This window comes from Protopterus annectens, chromosome 3.part0 (assembly GCF_019279795.1).
Source record: "Protopterus annectens isolate FY-2018-M chromosome 3.part0, PAN1.0, whole genome shotgun sequence".
In the NCBI taxonomy this organism is placed as follows: Eukaryota; Metazoa; Chordata; order Ceratodontiformes; family Protopteridae; genus Protopterus; species Protopterus annectens.
This window is the reverse complement of record NC_056731.1, coordinates 143,457,999-143,474,960: the sequence shown is the minus strand read 5'-3', so window position 1 is coordinate 143,474,960 and position 16,962 is coordinate 143,457,999. Positions and strand designations below refer to the sequence as shown.

Here is a 16,962-nt window from a genome sequence, read left to right as displayed (position 1 = left end):
ATTTTATCTAAAAAATCAAAAGAATCTTTTATAAATGATGGTGGCTTTATTACATAGGGTAATAAATAACTATGTAGAAATACACCTATGTTTGGTAAAAAATAATGAGTAGCAGACATAATGGGCCTTCCTGGGGGGTGTTGCATGCTTTTATGAAGCTTGGGTAAACAATAAAAATATGCTATAGAATTATTTTCATTATATAGCTTTTTATCTACATCTTGTTTAGAAAAATACCCAAGTCCGTAACCTTTAAAAAGTAAATACTGAAATTATTTTTGTGCATTTTTATAATCACTCACTGTCACCTTAACATATACTTCAGTATTACTAAGATGTTCCATGCACATTTCCATGTACAGATTAGCATGCATTACTACTAAACGATTCTCCTTGTCTGAGGGTTTAAAGACCAATTCGTGCTGTTCCCCACATTTTTAAGTATTTTCCATTAATCTTTTGACAAATTGTAAGAAAAAGAATTCCATTTCCATAAATTCTTTACATGTATGTTCTAAAGAAAAGTTGACCATAGCTGAAAATTGATACACACCCCCATGCAGAAAAGGTGGGGCAAGATCACTGGAACATTTTACAGATGTAGTGTCAAGATAGCAGTAACCATTTAACTCATCTATATCAGAAGAACACAAATAAAAACTGTCATCTGTATCTGAAATGTCTTCAGTAGAAATTAAAGTATCATTAATGCCAGCATCTGAGTTATTTCTAGAAAAATAGTTAAGCAAATGTAATTTTCTACAAATTCTATATACTTCAAGTTTAAACATGTAGGGTCTAGGGAACACAGTAGGTACAAATTTAAGACCCGTATTTAAAATATACATTTGTATTTCACTCAATTCCACTTGTGATAAATTTATAACAATCAGCAAATAAATAAATCCAAACCAGCCCAGAAGTTGAAAATGTTGAAACACAGGTGCCCAGTAGGAAAGTAGCTGGAATAAAGAAGCTGAACCACGACAAAGTAAAATCTTCTTTTTAAATACAAAATGGTGAGCGCTTTCGCAATGGTAACCACTGCTTCATCAGACAGTTAATTCAAACAGCAACGGCACTTAAATACTTTAATTCATTACTAGAACAACCAATCCGACCACTCAAAGTTAATTCAGCACTCAGCAATCAATTAATTACCATAGTTACATTTTGCCCTTAGTTAGTTGCGGAAGTCAGAAAAACTCTGTTTGCACAAAATGTAAAGACAAGAACATGTGGATAAATATAAATAAAATACATAAAAGGTCAATGAATAAATACATATACTCATGTTCCCCATTTAGTAACTACTTATGTGCATAGATATAAGCATAAAAAGATATATAAAAATATATATATATAAGTATAAGCAGTACACACTCAACAACTTAATGAATACACATATTCTGCCTAATAAATGCACATGTTGTCCACCTAGTAAATACATATGCTTTAATACATACATCTCAACAAATGCTTGTCTTTACATTTTACCTGTGTTTCAAAATTTATAACAATATTATTCTCACCGTTTACATCAGAATCACAATACATAAATTCAGTTCCATCTACTCCTTTTGTTATACTGTTGATAAGCTTCTCTATTACTAAAAGTTTGCTGTTGGTAGCAAAAACTATCCCCAGTGTTTCTTTTTGAATCTGCTGTTCTCTTACCATTCCAAAAATTATTGTTCAAATATTGAGGCTTTTGAGCTTGAGGCAAAGGTGGATATTGCTGGTCATCCATGTCCCAGTCTGTACAGCCTCTAGAAGTGATGTGAACTGCCTGCACCATTATAACCCCTTTTAGCACTGTTAACAAGCTGTTGACGCGGTTTGGTCTTGTTTGTTTTCCAAATGAAAGTCTTATGGTTATTGTTGTCCCTTGAATCTCTTTGTAGTTTTATTTTATTTTTTTCTTTTTCATGAGATCCTCTTCAAGATCAGTTTGTCATTAATGTCAATGTATTCCAGGGCTGAAGTTCATCATGTCTGATATTTCATCTTCCACTGTTATTGTGAGCAATTTTAAGACAGGATGGGTATAAACAGTTTATATACTCTGATCAATAAATGTCTCTTTTTAAATAGGTGTATCAGACAGATATAATAAGAGGATGAAAGGAAACTGCAATAAGTAATGTTAGCAGGTAAGATCTATTTCATGTCTGGTTAAGAATTCTATCTGATTAATGGATATCATCCATGAACAGTGAATAAAATCTTTATGTAGGTTAATCTTGAGCATGACTGTGCAGTGATTTATGGTTTATCTTCACACAAGATTGCTAGCAAATGGCAAACTCTTCATATACCTCAAAATATCCTGTGCACCCACATAATTTTCTCCATATCTTTCATTCTTTAGTGAGAAGAACATAAGCTCATCTACTCTCTGATTAGACCCTTTCCATTACACATACCTTCCACTTGATTTCATATGGATTCTTTCCTACAATGAAGAGAAAGAGGTATGTAGGAAATACAAGCTATATGACCATCCTGGAAAACAGTCAGATTGTCTTTCTGTAAGCATCTGCAATAATCTGGGGTAAAGGAAAAAGAAACTGAAAAAATAACATCCTGAATGTCTGCTGGAGATGAAACATTGATCTAAATCAACAGAGGTCTGGGTTCCACATTAGATTGACAGAAGGCCTACTGCAAAGCAATGATCAAATGTCCACAGAGTCTATTTTTCCCTTCAGATTTGGAAACAGGAAAATAATGCAGTCTTTGAATGATATCAGGAAGAGAGACCACATGATGAGCATGTCATCAAATTCATCATGTGTGAGTTTTAACGGGCGGGAGTAGTATCACCAATGATACTGAACACAAACACTACCAAAAGATCATTCGTCCTTCCCAGAGAATGGAAAAGTAAGCTCCTTGTCCATTAAGCTGGATTTTAACCAGCCAACCTTTATTACAGTGCTAATGCTTAAAGCAACTCTATCTCTGCTCTGACAATCTTGATAAACAGCACTGTCTAGAGAAAATATTTCATGGAGGAAAACAGACATATGTTGTAAGGAATGTCAACTTGTTTGTTTGGGGATAACAACCTTGGACTTATGAAATGGCCAGTAAATGGAGGAATGGATATTTTGTTAGTGAGTGCTGCCTCAGTCACAAAATTAAAATGTATTGTTAGCTATGGAAATGAGCTAGTGAAAAAAATATATACCTGATTCCTGACAAAGACATTATGAATTAACAATGCAGGCCATTTATGTATAAAGAATGTGTGTGTGTGTGTGTGTGTGTGTGTGTGTGTGTGTGTGTGTGTGTGTGTGTTTATATATAAAAAAAATGCTTAAATATTCTGAAACACTTTAGCAAAACACAATAAATCAAAGCAACCACTGCCAAGTCTAGGCAATTTGATCAGAATTCATGTCTAAAAAATATCCTTTATATTTAACCTTTACTATCTGTTCATCCATCCACGCCAACCCCTTTTTTCCCATTTTCACAAATGGGGTTAGGGTGTCCAATCAACAGCAGAAAATATCAAATGAAATGAAATATGAGTTATACTCACTAGGTAATGGTAGTATTTCCACAGCAGTCGAATTTGTGATTTTCGACATTTGCAGCTCTACCCTATGGTATTCATATATGGTTCTTCTACGAACATCTATGAGTAATAAGAATAAAAAAGACAGATAAGACATATAGGAAACAGCCATCACTAAGAAGATTTTCATTAACTTAATTTGAAATTACAAAGCAGTGAAAATCCAATGTTCTTAATAACTGATACAAAGTACAGTTTTGCATGCATACTCACCACAACAGTAGATGCTCAAATGCAAAATCACTACTGGATCTGTACTGTTGGAGTTATAAAGTGTTTTGAAATAATTAATTACAGGCAGACTTCAATTCCTGACACGGACTTTTAGGGAGAGCCCAGCCATAAAGAGTAGAGTGTCGCATACCATTACTGAGCTTACCTGTCTGTCTATCTAGCTATCCATCTATCTCTCTATCTAGCTATCCATCTATCTATCTCTCTATCTGTCTGTCTGTCTATCTATCTATCTATCTATCTATCTATCTATCTATCTATCTATCTATCTATCTATCTATCTATCTATCTCTCTATCTATCTCTCTATCTGCATGTTTGTCTATCTATCTATCTATCTATCTATCTATCTATCTATCTATTTATCTATCTATCTATCTATCTATCTATCTATCTATCTATCTATCTATCTATCTATCTGTCTATATATCTATCTATCTATCTATCTGTCTGTCTGTCTATCTTTCTATGTATCTATCTATCTATCTATCTATCTATCTATCTATCTATCTATCTATCTATCTATCATTCTACCTCGTCATCTATATATTTTGATTGAAATATAAGAGAGCTAAAGAAAAGCAATGCACAAACAAATGTTGTTAGAGAAGGCAATAGCAGATTTAAACTCAGAGATGCCTGAAGTACCAAAGAAAACAATTTAAAAATAGGATGCACTAAGAATAAATATTTGTTGTTAACTAAAAGATAGCTTTTAAAAGGTAACAAGAAGCCATTCTTTTGGGATATAACAGATTTAGAATAACAATTTATAAGGATATCTGAATCAATATATCAAACTTAATACACAGACAAGTACCAAACCTAAAATGTAGGAAAGACCCATAGGAAGTAGGGTGGAAATCCATCCAGCAGCAGTGTCCATATTGTCATCCAGCTACTGCTGGACATAATGGTACATGGTGCTGAAATGAAGCTACAAAATTACTGGGAGTGTGTACTCTCACCTCCATTAATGGTTGCTTGGAGAATAATAGGCCCTGCGGGACAGATAAATTAAATGTTGATTTGTCTTTAGAGTGGACATCTAACTTTCATGTCTTATGACATATATGCAACAAAAATATGTATCAGCATTACACAGTCTCAAAACAAACCCATGTTTGAAAAGGCAGCAGTGGTAACTGCTGTCTTAGCTAAACAGATGCTAACACCATAATCAAAGGTTTGTTGCATTTGCCAAAAAAGAAAGCAGTACATTTAGCCATGTACTTGTGAAAAGGCCCAAAAAGATAATTAGGCAACTTCATACACATACTTCAGTGTAATGTCGGAATAAGGTTGGTTGGACGAGCTTGAATTAACCTTAGGACTAGTTTAAATTAACATTAGCATTGATAAACCTTTGTAATTGACTGTGGAGTAAAAGAGGATATGGTTCTAAGTGACACCCTCTTTTCAAAAGACTGTACACAGCTGCAACGCTCTTTTCACATCAAAGCTTGCAACTCAGAAATTCCTCTCCTTCTTCCTGTTGCCAAGAATGAAGGATGCTTACACACTGCTTTGCTTTCTTAGTTCAAAAGGAGGCTGAGTAAAGCTTTCAGTGAAGAAGGTTTGGTTTTATGGTGAAGAGACAGTATGCTCGAAAGGCTTTAAACATAAGTTTCTCTTCATTAAAAAGCTTTTTCTGATATGAGTGAAGATATGAAGGAAACAAAGGCATTCAATTGGAACTGAACCTGTCAGCTGTTCAAACGCACAACTTAAATGAACTAAGCGCATTCACCCTTATCAGGGCCCTGATGAGGGTGAAAGTGCTTAGTTCAACGTAGAAATTTTTATATTTATTGTTTTATTGTTTTAAAGAATAAAGTGGGGTGCCATTGCAATGCTGAGTGGGTATATTTCATTTTATTTCATTTAACACAACTGGAACTGAAACACAAACTGAGATGGATAGAAGAGTACGCCAGATAGAAAAAAAACAGAGCAGTCTAGAACTACAAAAAAAATAAACTCTGAAATAAGGACTTGTACCTACACCTCACTCCTGACACCTATTCTCTTGATTTTGAAGCTAGGACGATATTATGTCCCATTTAAGAAAACAGGACTTGCAAGTTCCTATAATTTTCTTTAGGAGGGAATAACACAACCAGAGAAAAAGAGAGAGAGAAAAAATGTGACTAATATAAAACAACCTGAGATCAAACTAGCTGTAAAAGTGAAAGACCTGAGAGTTAAACGCCTGCTATGAGATAGCAATGTCAGTGACTTGAAAACTGATAATTGAGAGAGGAGTGTGAACCAAAGCCATCTTAGCCACACAGATGGCATGAAAATTAATTTGTTTATTCTATTTGTACAAACAATAGCTTTATAATGAGATCTGAAGGAAATGCTAGGGAAGCCATTACTTTGAGATAATGAGACAGATGCGGTCAATAGTTCAGATTACAAGCAAATAGATCCACATTTGGAATATTCCACAATTCTCTGGCCAGGAGAATGGACTGTTTTGCTTCAGTTTATAACAGATTAGGCTTTCTTTGAACTGGGTATTAGTTAAAGGGTTTAAGTGACTTATCATGCAAGTATCCTGAAATGATAAATCCACCAAAACGCCTGCTCCACACTGTCGTTGCTAACTTTTGGAAAAGATAAGAGAGGATGCCTGAACTTTGCTGATGTATTTTGTAAAGTTGTACTAACTCTTGAAATCTGAAGAACTCTTGGCTGCACAGAAGTTTTGAAAGTTAACACCTTCCAGGACCAAACGACAAATTATTTGCAATTAATATGTCTGTCCTTCTGGAAAGGAGGCCACAGGTCCTGAGCCCTATGGTCTTGGTAACAAGGTCCCAAATTAAAGTTAAAGAAGCCTGTTGCCATTCTCTCATCAACTTGGAAGGATTGAGAGAAGCTCTTAATTCTTGGAAAATGAAATATACCAACAAAGAAACTCTTGGACCAACACAGGGATCAAAGGAAAGACACTTCAATGGAATGCCTGCTCTGATGCTCTAGTTTTTCTTTTCTAACTACTCTACCTCTTTTTTCCTTTATGGCATTCTGATCATTATCTGGGCAGCACTCAGGGCTTAATTTTTTTTCCGCCATGGAGCCACCTGTTCTGATTTTTTTTAAGCTCCTTAAGAACTAATAGATTATTTTCTACTCTCACAATGAAGCCAACAAAACTGAAGAAAATATGCAACTTATTGCCTCTGGGAAGTTTTTGCAGTAAAACAATGATGTCTCTTCGAATCACAGGGGGAAAAAGTCCATTGCCTGTTACACTGTAAGTAATTCAGGTTGCTGTGTCTAGAACCAATTTCAAAAACCTTACTATTACTTGGTATTCTAAGGAAAATATAAGGGGCAGCACAGTGGTGCAGTGGTTAGTGTTGTCACCTCACAGCAAGAGGTTCTCCGGTTCAATTCTCGGCTGGGGTGCCTTCTGTGTAGAGTCTGCATGTCCACACTGTGTTGGTGTGGGTTTCCTCCCACATTTGCAAGACATGCTGCAGGTGGATTGGACACTCTAAAATGGCCCTAGGTATAAGTGTGTGCTTGTGCGTGCCTTCTGAGGAAGGTTGGGCACTAAGTTGGCAACTCAACACTGTAAAACTCTACTAACACTCACTCTGTGGACCACTGATCTGCTGTGGTGACCCCTGATGGGAGCAGCCAGAAGAAGAAGATTCTAAGGAAAATAAAAAATTTCAGTTGAAATAAGATGAAGCAATAAAGATGGACATAAGATGCCATGTTGGCTCTTCTTCAGCTTTCATCTTCAGACTGTGCAAAAGTACATTGAAACCAATTACACTGCACCTTGGAAACATTTAAAGTAATACAGACCCATTTTCAGAAGCAAAAAATAATGACAAGTAGGTATTCTGCAGCACTGTACAGTTAATTATAGCCAACAATATACAGCTTCATGTAATTTTCATCTAAAACACGAGTTCTGCTTTCATCAATGAAAATGAAAAAAATATACAAAACACCTCAGTTCTAGAATGCCTCTCAGAGCCATAGCAAGATCATATAGTGCTTACTCCTGCTCCCTGCTCTGGTGCGCCTGAACTTAGTTGGGGAGCAAAATAAATAAACAAAGATTTACTGTTTTAACTGTAACAAACCTCTTGTTAGAAATACAAATATACACTGAAGCAAGTTGTAGCAAGTGGTTTGCTAGAATCATAATACCACCCACTAAACACTTCAGCCCTGACAGGAATCAGCAATTACAGTACCGGTGTTCATTTCTGAATGCCTGTACTGCAATAAAGCACCACTGGTAACTGCTAGTTGTGCCACCTGACACTTTACACCTGGGGCAGTTGCCCTCATTGATCTGATTAGTTAAACATTTGGCTCCACTGTATCAACTGGGGACTCTGAGTTGTCTTCTGTAGCTTAAACATCTCACAGATATATCAATGGAATGTACAGCTGAATCTACAGCCAGAATAACGTCTTGTGATAACACAGACTGTAGTGATGGTACTACCTGATATTCTCTTGACCCATCTTGTTTTGGTATTTGTCTAGAAACTTTTCTGTACACCTCAGTACAAACCCAGGTGCCAGAGAAAGTCTCATTGCTCCTTGAAATCAGTTTGATGCTCATTACTCATACTGAGCAGATGTCTGCTCCTTTATTTAACAAATCACGCTTTCTGCATCAACCTCTAAAGTACAAATGCTTCACATTTTTTCTTTACAACTCTGATAAATTTCCACCAGATCTTCTTTGCTCAGCACGCTATTAATCCTGTTTATTAGTGTACTGCTACTAGAAATAATAATAATAATAATAATAATAACCTTCTTCTTCTTCTCTCGGCTACTTCCATTAAGGGTCGCCATAGCGGATCATCTGTTTCCATTTCTTCCTGTCCTCTGCATCTTACTCTGTCACACCATCCACCTGCATGTCCTCTCTCACCACATCCATAAACATTATCTTAGGCCTTCCTCTTTTCCTGTTACCTGGCAGCTTCATTCTTTCCATATATTTTCCCAATATACTCTGCATCCCTCCTTAGCACATGTCCAAACCAACGTAATCTTGCCTCTCTGGCTTTGTCTCCAAACCTTCTAACCTGGGCTGACCCTCTAATATACTAATTCCTAATCCTGTCAACCCTCGTCATACCCAGTGCAAATCTTAACATCTTTAACTATGCCACGTCCAGCTCGGACTCCTGCCATTTTGTCAATGCCACGTCTTCAACCCATATAACATAGCTGGCCTCACTACCCTCTTGTAGAACTTCCATTTCACTCTTACTGGTAATGTCTGTCACAAATCACCCCTGACACTCTTCTCAACCCACTCCATCCTGCCTGTACTCTCTTCTTCACCTCTTTTCTACACTCACCATTACTCTGAACTGTTGATCCCAAGTATTTAAACTCATCCACCTTCACCACCTCTACTCCCTGCATCCTCACCATTCCTCTATCCTCCCTCTCATTCACACATATATTCTGTCTTAGTCCTGCTGACCTTCATTCCTCTTCTCTCTAGAGCATATTTCCACCTCTCCATGGTCTCTTCCACCTGTTCCCTACTCTCACTACAGATCACAATGTCACCTGTAAACATCATAGTCCATGGGGACTCCTGTCTGATCTCGTCTGTCAAACTGTCCATCACCATTGCAAATAAGAAAGGGCTCAGAGCTGATCCTTGATGTAATCCGACCTCCACCTTAAACGCATCTCTCACTCCCACTGCAGACCACACCACTGTCACACTACCCTCGTACATATCCTGTACCACTCTTACATACTTCTCTGACACTCCCAACTTCTTCATACTATACCACAACTCCTCTCTAGGCACCCTGTCATATGCTTTCTCTAAGTCCACAAAGACACAATGCAACTCCTTCTGACCTTCTCTGTACTTCTCCATCAACACTCTCAGAGTAAACATCGCATCTGTAGTGTTCTTTCCTGGCATGAAACCACACTGCTAATCACTAATCATCAACTCCCTTCTTAACCTAGCTTCCACTACTCTTTCCCATAACGTCATGCTGTGACTGATCAATTTAATCCCTCTGTAGTTACTACAGCTCTGCACATCACCCTTATTCCTAAAAATCAGTATCAAAACACTTTTTCTCCACTCCTCAGGCATCCTCTTACTTTCCAAGATTTCATTAAACAATCTATAAAAAACTCCACTGCCATTTCACCCAAACACCTCCATGCTTCCACAGGTATGTCATCTGGACCAACAGCCTTTCCATTCTTCATCCTCTTCATAGCTATCCTTACTTCCTCCTTGATAATCCACTGCACTTCATGATTCACTATCCGCACATCATCCAACCTTCTCTCCCTCTCATTCTCTTCATTCATCATCCCCTCAAAGTACTCTTTCCATCTGCTCAACACACTCTCCTCGCTTGTGAGTACATTTCCCTCATTATCCTGTAATAATAATAATAATAATAATAATAATAATAACAATAATAATAATTCTGAAGGGAAATACCACCAGCCCAGCTATCTGGAATTTTGTAAATAATTATGACATTTGTGAATATCAACATGATACATATAAGATACTTGTGTTACAAATGAATTAGAACTGTATGTCACGTGTCTATCAAACTGCTGGTATAGAAGTGTATGTTGAAAATGTTTTTGCAAAGTGTTGAAAATGTAACCACAGCATGCCCTAAATGTACATATACTATTGTAACTGTTTAAACACTTATATTTTTAACAGTGGAAACTAGAACACAGGGGTTAACTTCATTCCAGAAAAATTTCAGAAAAATGGCTGAAATTAAATTACTTTATGACAGCAAGAGACAGGATGCATATACTAGGGAGCTATCTGTATTATCTTGAAGGAGAAATAATTACTAGGCTTGAGATGTGGAAGTCCTTTATTGTTCTATGACTTCCAACAGCTGCATAGATCTAAGGAAAAGCCTTTGTCTATGTACTGTCACAAGCAGATGTTAAATATTGCTAGCTTCAGCAGTGGGAGTTTTACCTGAGATAGATTCAGATGACAAGAAATTATGTCATTCTGCAAGCTATCCCAGAAGTAATATTTGAAATATTAATTTAAGAACTTTCTGAGGGACAGACTGAGCATTCTGTAGTCAATCTTGGGTCTGACCTGAAGACCCATTTACCACACATCTGCCTTGCTGTTGTAATTAAGTTTCTAGGTTATGGTAATTCTCTTAGATATAGTCAGGATTATAGCAAAGCTTAATTTAGATGTTTTTCTTCATTTATTTAGGACTGTCCTACAATGTTGTTTTAAATATTTCCTGTGAGTTTGGCTTTGCTGTCACTGTAAATATATACTATTTTCTTGTTCTTTAATATTTATTATTAAATATATATTTAAGCATTTCATTGTGGCTGATCTGTCTAGAGATATTGAAGTTCTGAGAGTACTTGCATATTTATTTGGTGACACTGTGTAGGTCTCTCCTAATAACCTTACTCTTGGTCAAACTACTATTTATATTGATAGTACCACTGCACAGTAATATTGAACACCCTTTGCTAAGGGTCTTAAAGTAGCTGATAAGGAGCTGGCTGGTGGCTGTTATAACTACCTTATAGTCTTTCCAAAAGGGGGCATAGCTAGTAAACCTCTGCCAGCCTTTCCCAGGTGTGTGTGTGTGTGTGTGTGTGTGTGTGTGTGTGTGTGTGTGTGTGTGTGCAAATCAAACCTCAAAGAGTGTGCCAGCTACTTGAGCAGGGACACGAAGCACTGGTTGGACAGAGAGGGTGCTGGAGGTATTGGTTTGGCCACTCAGCTGAGATATCAACTCTATAACTGTGGGGATCTGGAGAAAGAAGGAGAAGCTAGCCCTGGACTGACTGTGGTCTCTGTGTGCTCTTAAGGGAAACTGCATTTGATGTAGAAAGCTGCATCGGGAAATACTGTGTGTGTACCTGTCATCGGTGCTAGTGGTGAGGGCTGAGGATCCTTGATTAATGAGCCAGTGGTGGTGTGTCACATTTATTGTTTGGCAGTGGTGGGATATCCACATATTGTGATTCAGTGGTGTGGATATTGAACTCCTGTAGCCTGTAAGCACTGGTCACTAAAAAAGGTGTTCATACTCTCAGTCAGTCACACAGCAAACATTCAGAGTTTCATATCACAATAGTTTTGTTTTTTGTTAGCTTAGTTAGTCAGGGAGAAAAGGCAAGGATGTCAGCAGAGAAGCATGGGAAGCTGACAAGGAGCTAGTTGGCTGAGATGGGCCAAGACAAAGGACTGGTGCATGCCAACCTGACTAAATGAGAAATGACTGCAGCCTTAGTTACATCTGCATCACAGAGCAGCTACCAGGAGGACAACAAGACTGGTCTTGGTGATGCACAACTCTCAGAAAATGGACAGTTCAACCTTAACACAGAGGACTTAAAAGTCCATTTGGAGTTAAAGAGACTTGGGCTGAAAGCCACACAGTTGGAAATAGAATCAGCAGAGAGACTGAAACATCTGGAAGCCAAAGAAAATGAAAGGCAGAGGCAACATGAAAAGGAGATGCTGACTCTTTGCCAGGGTCATGGAGGTAATGGGCAAGGGAGTAACTGAACCCCAGTAGCAATAAAGGTTAGTAAATTTCTTCCACAATTTATAGAGGGTGATACTTTTGATAGTTTTATTCATATGTTTGAAAGGGTATGTAAACAGTATAATGTTGATGAAGGGCTCTAGGTATGGTTCCTGCCCCCCTTACTCCATGGTAAAGCTGTAACTGCTACTTCTAAATTGTCTGATACTGATTGCTTAAATTACAATACTGTTAAAATTCTTTATAAGACTGCTATAAGTTAAAAGCTGAAGCCTATCGAAAAAAAGTTTTGTAAGCATAGACGCAAGGCAGATGAGTGTGTGTGAACATATTGCGGAGTTAAGCACTTATTTTCATAGATGGGTAAGTGGCTGTCAGGTCACCACTTTTGAAGAGCTGGCAGACTGTTTGGTTAGAGAACAAGCCCTTAGCACTTTTTCTGAGGATATGAGTATCTTGTTAACAGATAGGAAATGTAATACCGCAAATGATTTGGGGAAAAGGGAGACCTATACCTAGCAAACAGGGCATGACTGTACAGGAAAGGGATACCCAGTGTTGCTCATGGGACTAAGGGAACCCATGGTGGGCAGCCTATACCACCCCAACAGAGTCCACCAGTAGCAGGGGAGGCCACTAGTTCTGGTATATGGCCAGGACAAAGTGTTAAATGTTTTAAATGCAACCAGTGGGGCCATGTAGCATATAGGCATCCACTGAGGCAAGGTGGGGAACAAAATCTGGGAGAGCCAGTAAGTGGGAATGACAGAATGCCAGCAGTAAGCTGTCTGGAGACATCAAGGGTACCATACTACAACAAGAGGTTATATCTGATCTTAGCAGATGGGAAACAGGCCACTGCTAAGACACACATGGCATCTGATCTAACTATTGTGAAGCTTGCAATGGTTAAAGAGGAGCACTACTTGCTTTGGCAGTCTACTCCAATCAGCGCTTTAGGATTGACCCCATTCCAAATACCTTTGGCTAGGGTTCACTATGACTGAGAGGGTGGAAAAGGAAGCAAGCAAGTAGGTGTGTTTGAGGATATCCCTGCAGATGTCCTGATAGGGAATAATTTTGATAATACAGTACCTTGTGTGCATGCAGTTACATGCAGTCAGGCTTGGAGACAAGCAAGTGGGTCTGGTAGCCTGGGGGGTTCCAGACAGACTGTATACTTGCAGCCAGGACAGGTGAGGTGGTTACTTCAGGGAGGGTGCTACCCTGTAGCAGTGAGACTGAAGGTGAGCCACAGCTGCTTGTGGGTACTGCTGCTCCCTTGTACAGAGTGACTGCAAGGGCAGCGGTGAGTAGTAGTAGTACCCAGGCTGACACTGAGGCACTGCTGTCAGAGGATAGCAGACTTCCTGTGGAAGAGGAGCTGGGAAGGGTTACAAAGAGACAGCTGAGACAGGCTCAGCTCTCAGACCCTACATTACAAGGTCTGAGGGAGGTAGCCAGTGAGGCACCTGACTCTCAAGGCAAGGGGTCATCTGTATACTGGGACAAAGGGTTATTGTATAGAGAGTGGACCCCTGAGGGAGGACTAGAGGATGAGAGAATGCAGCAGCTAGTAGTGCCTAGAGCCTACCATCTAGCACTTCTAGCCATAGCCCATGATATTCCCTTTGCAGGTCATATGGGCATAAAGTGTACACAGAGACATATTATGCAGAACTTTTATTGGCCTGGGATTTCCAGCGATGTAACAGTGTACTGCATGACCTGTGAGCAGTGCCAAAAGGTAGGCAAGGCATGAGACAAGGTCAAAGCTTCTTTGGTGCCTTTGCCTGTGATTGATGAGCCATTTCAGAGGGTAGCTATGGATATTGTGGAGCCTCTGAGTACCCCAAGTTCCACAAGAATGAGGTATATCCTAGTGGTAGTAGATTATGCTACTAGATACCTTAAGGTGGTGGGGCTATCCTCCACTGAGGCAGAAAAGGTGGCAAATTCTTTGTTAGAGATTTTCAGCAGGGTAGGTTTCCCAAAAGAAATGCTGACTGACAGAGGTGCCAATTTCATGTCAAACCTACTGGCTTTTCTGTGGAAGTACTGTGCAGTGAAACACATGAAGACCACCCCTACCATCCCCAGACTAATGGTCTGGTTGAGAGGTTAAACTCTACACTAAAGACCATGCTATGGGCATTTGCAGACTGGTTTAAGAGCGAGTGGGGCAAATATTTGACCCATCTGTTGTTTTCTTACAGGGAGGTGCCCCAGGAATCCACAGGTTTTTCACCCTTTGAGTTGCTGTATGGGCATAAGGAGAGGAGACCTCTAGAGTTGATTAGTGATGAGTGGGAGGGTAAGTGCGAATCTCATAAAGAGTCTGTTGTGGCATATGTCCTAAACTTCAGGACAAGGCTCAGAGAACTCGTAGGCTTGGCCCAGTAGAGCAGAAGCCCAATGGTAGAAAAAGGTCTGGTATGACAGTAATGCTCGAGCTAGAGAGTATGCTGTGGGACAGCAGGTTATGATTCTCATTCCCGTCAGACACAACAAGCTGCAGGCATTCCAGAAACTTAAAGGAGCTTTGGGTGGACCCCCTATGTCAGCCAGTCCATATTACAGGAAAGAATTTGTTGTGCTGTGGATGCTTCAAACCAAGGGGTGGGGGCTGAGCTCAGCCAGGTTTCCTCAGAGGAAGAAGAGCACCCAGTGGTATATCTCACCTAGGGAGGAATGCTATGTAGATGTAAAAAAGGAATGTCTAACCATAGTGTGGGTACTGCAGAAACATCAGCCTAATATCTGTATGAAAGGAAATTCACTGTACTTACAGACCACAATACCTTAGCATGGCTACATCAAGCCAGCCAGCAAAGTGTCAAGTTACTAAGGTGGAGCCTAGGGTTGCAGGCATATGATATGACAGTGCAGCACTGCAGTGGGGTTAGCAATGCCAATGCAGATGGGCTCTCAAGACAGGTAATGGGGTAAGTTATTCACAGATAGGCTCACCTGCTCAAGCAACATTTTTTAAGGGTCACTTGAAAAACTATCTTGAGTTTCCTGGGGGGGGGGTGACAAAGAGAAATACTGCCAGCCCAGCTAGCTGGAATTTTGTAAATAATTATATGTCATTTGTGAATATCAACATGATTCATATAAGATACTTGTGTTACAAATGCATTAGAAAGAATAGTTGTGTAAAATCTTACCATAACCATAGATTTCCCTGTCTTGCATGTTGCAGTATTCTTAGTATTCTTCGTGTGGAGTTCTCCACTTCAGGCAATCCAAACATCAGCTCCTATACAAAAGCTTAAGCCTGGTTGCTGTAGGTGTGTGGGATGTCACATGAAGGGCCATAAACCAGGGACCTTAAATGTGACGTCTGCACGCACGGACCTCAAAACTTAATTGCCCAGTCAGACAGTCCACTAGTATGAGCCAAATGATGTCCACAAGAAGTGTGAAGTGTCATTTGCTGGATAGTCTGACCACAGTCTAAGTGATGCTCCAGGGTGCCATCTAGACAGTCCAATAGGAATGAAGGGGGGGAGAGGTGGGAAGGAATACTGTAACATGGAAGAGAAGGACGTCTATGATTATGGTAAGATTTTACACAACTATTCTATGTCCTTCTATTCCCATGTTGCAATATTCTTAGTGTTGGAGAGTGCCACAGCTTTGGAAGAAGGAAGGGTAGAGGTAGAGGTAGCTGATTCCAGAAAGCCCTGTAGGATTGCCCTAGCAAACCCTGCTCTGGCTCTGAAGATGTGGTCCAATTTGCAGGGTCTGGTAAAGGTATGTATAGAGGACCAAGTGGCCTCCTCCAGAATGGAGGCTGTGTCCAGGCCTTAGAAGAAGGCTTTGGAGGATGCTATTACACTGGTAGAGTGAGCTTTTACCCCTGAAGTAGTTCCTTACCATGGTAGGAGAAGCAGAAGTCGATAGATTTCCTGATTCAGCAGGAAATGATTTATTTGGAGATTGTCTTGCCCAGGGCTCTGTGGTGAAAGGATATAAAAAGCTGGTTGGATGTTCTGATAAACTTAGTTTTGTCTAAATAAAACCTCAGTTGCTTGTGCATGTCTAGGGAATGGAGTATCCTCTCACTGTCATTAGTGGGAGAGAGAGGGAAAAAGGCGGGCAGGTGAAGGGACTGGTTTAAAGACAGTTCTTTGACCACCTTGGGCATGAAAGAAGGGTTGGTATGCAGGGTCACCCTGTCCTTGTGGAAAATAGTGTAGGGTGGGCAGGCCATGAGACCTTGTAACTCTAACACCCTTCTAGCAGAGGTAAGGGCCACCAATAGAAGAGTTTTCCATGTGCACATTTGCAGTGTTGCAGAGCTGGCTGTCTCAAATGGAGCCAGTGTGAGTTTTTCTAGGATAAAGTTTAAGTCCCAAGGCAGTGGGATAGGTTTTTTTGGTGGTCTGATGTGCAAGATCCCTTTCAGGAACAATTTAACATCTAGCCTGGAAAGCTGAAGAGGGTCTAGGGTTAAGCAGAGACTGCAGACAGGTTAACATTCACTGAAGAGTATGAGAGGCCAGCCTAAATAAATTCACACACATAAGTTAGAACTAGAGGAACATCCACTAGAATGGGATCCCTATGTTTTTTGAGACACCATTTG

The 16,962-nt window shown here is 39.5% G+C and overlaps 1 protein-coding gene across 2 annotated transcripts in view; it reads right to left on the bottom strand.

The window, feature by feature from the left end:
- The window catches only part of PLXDC2 (plexin domain containing 2), a 3,345,655-nt gene that overhangs the window by 857,827 nt on the left and 2,470,866 nt on the right, over window positions 1-16,962 (bottom strand). For both annotated transcript variants that reach the window (XM_044064643.1, XM_044064642.1), the window contains exon 8: window positions 3,551-3,646. In XM_044064643.1, coding sequence (XP_043920578.1) covers window positions 3,551-3,646 — 96 coding nt within the window. The remainder of the gene's footprint in view (window positions 1-3,550; window positions 3,647-16,962) is intronic.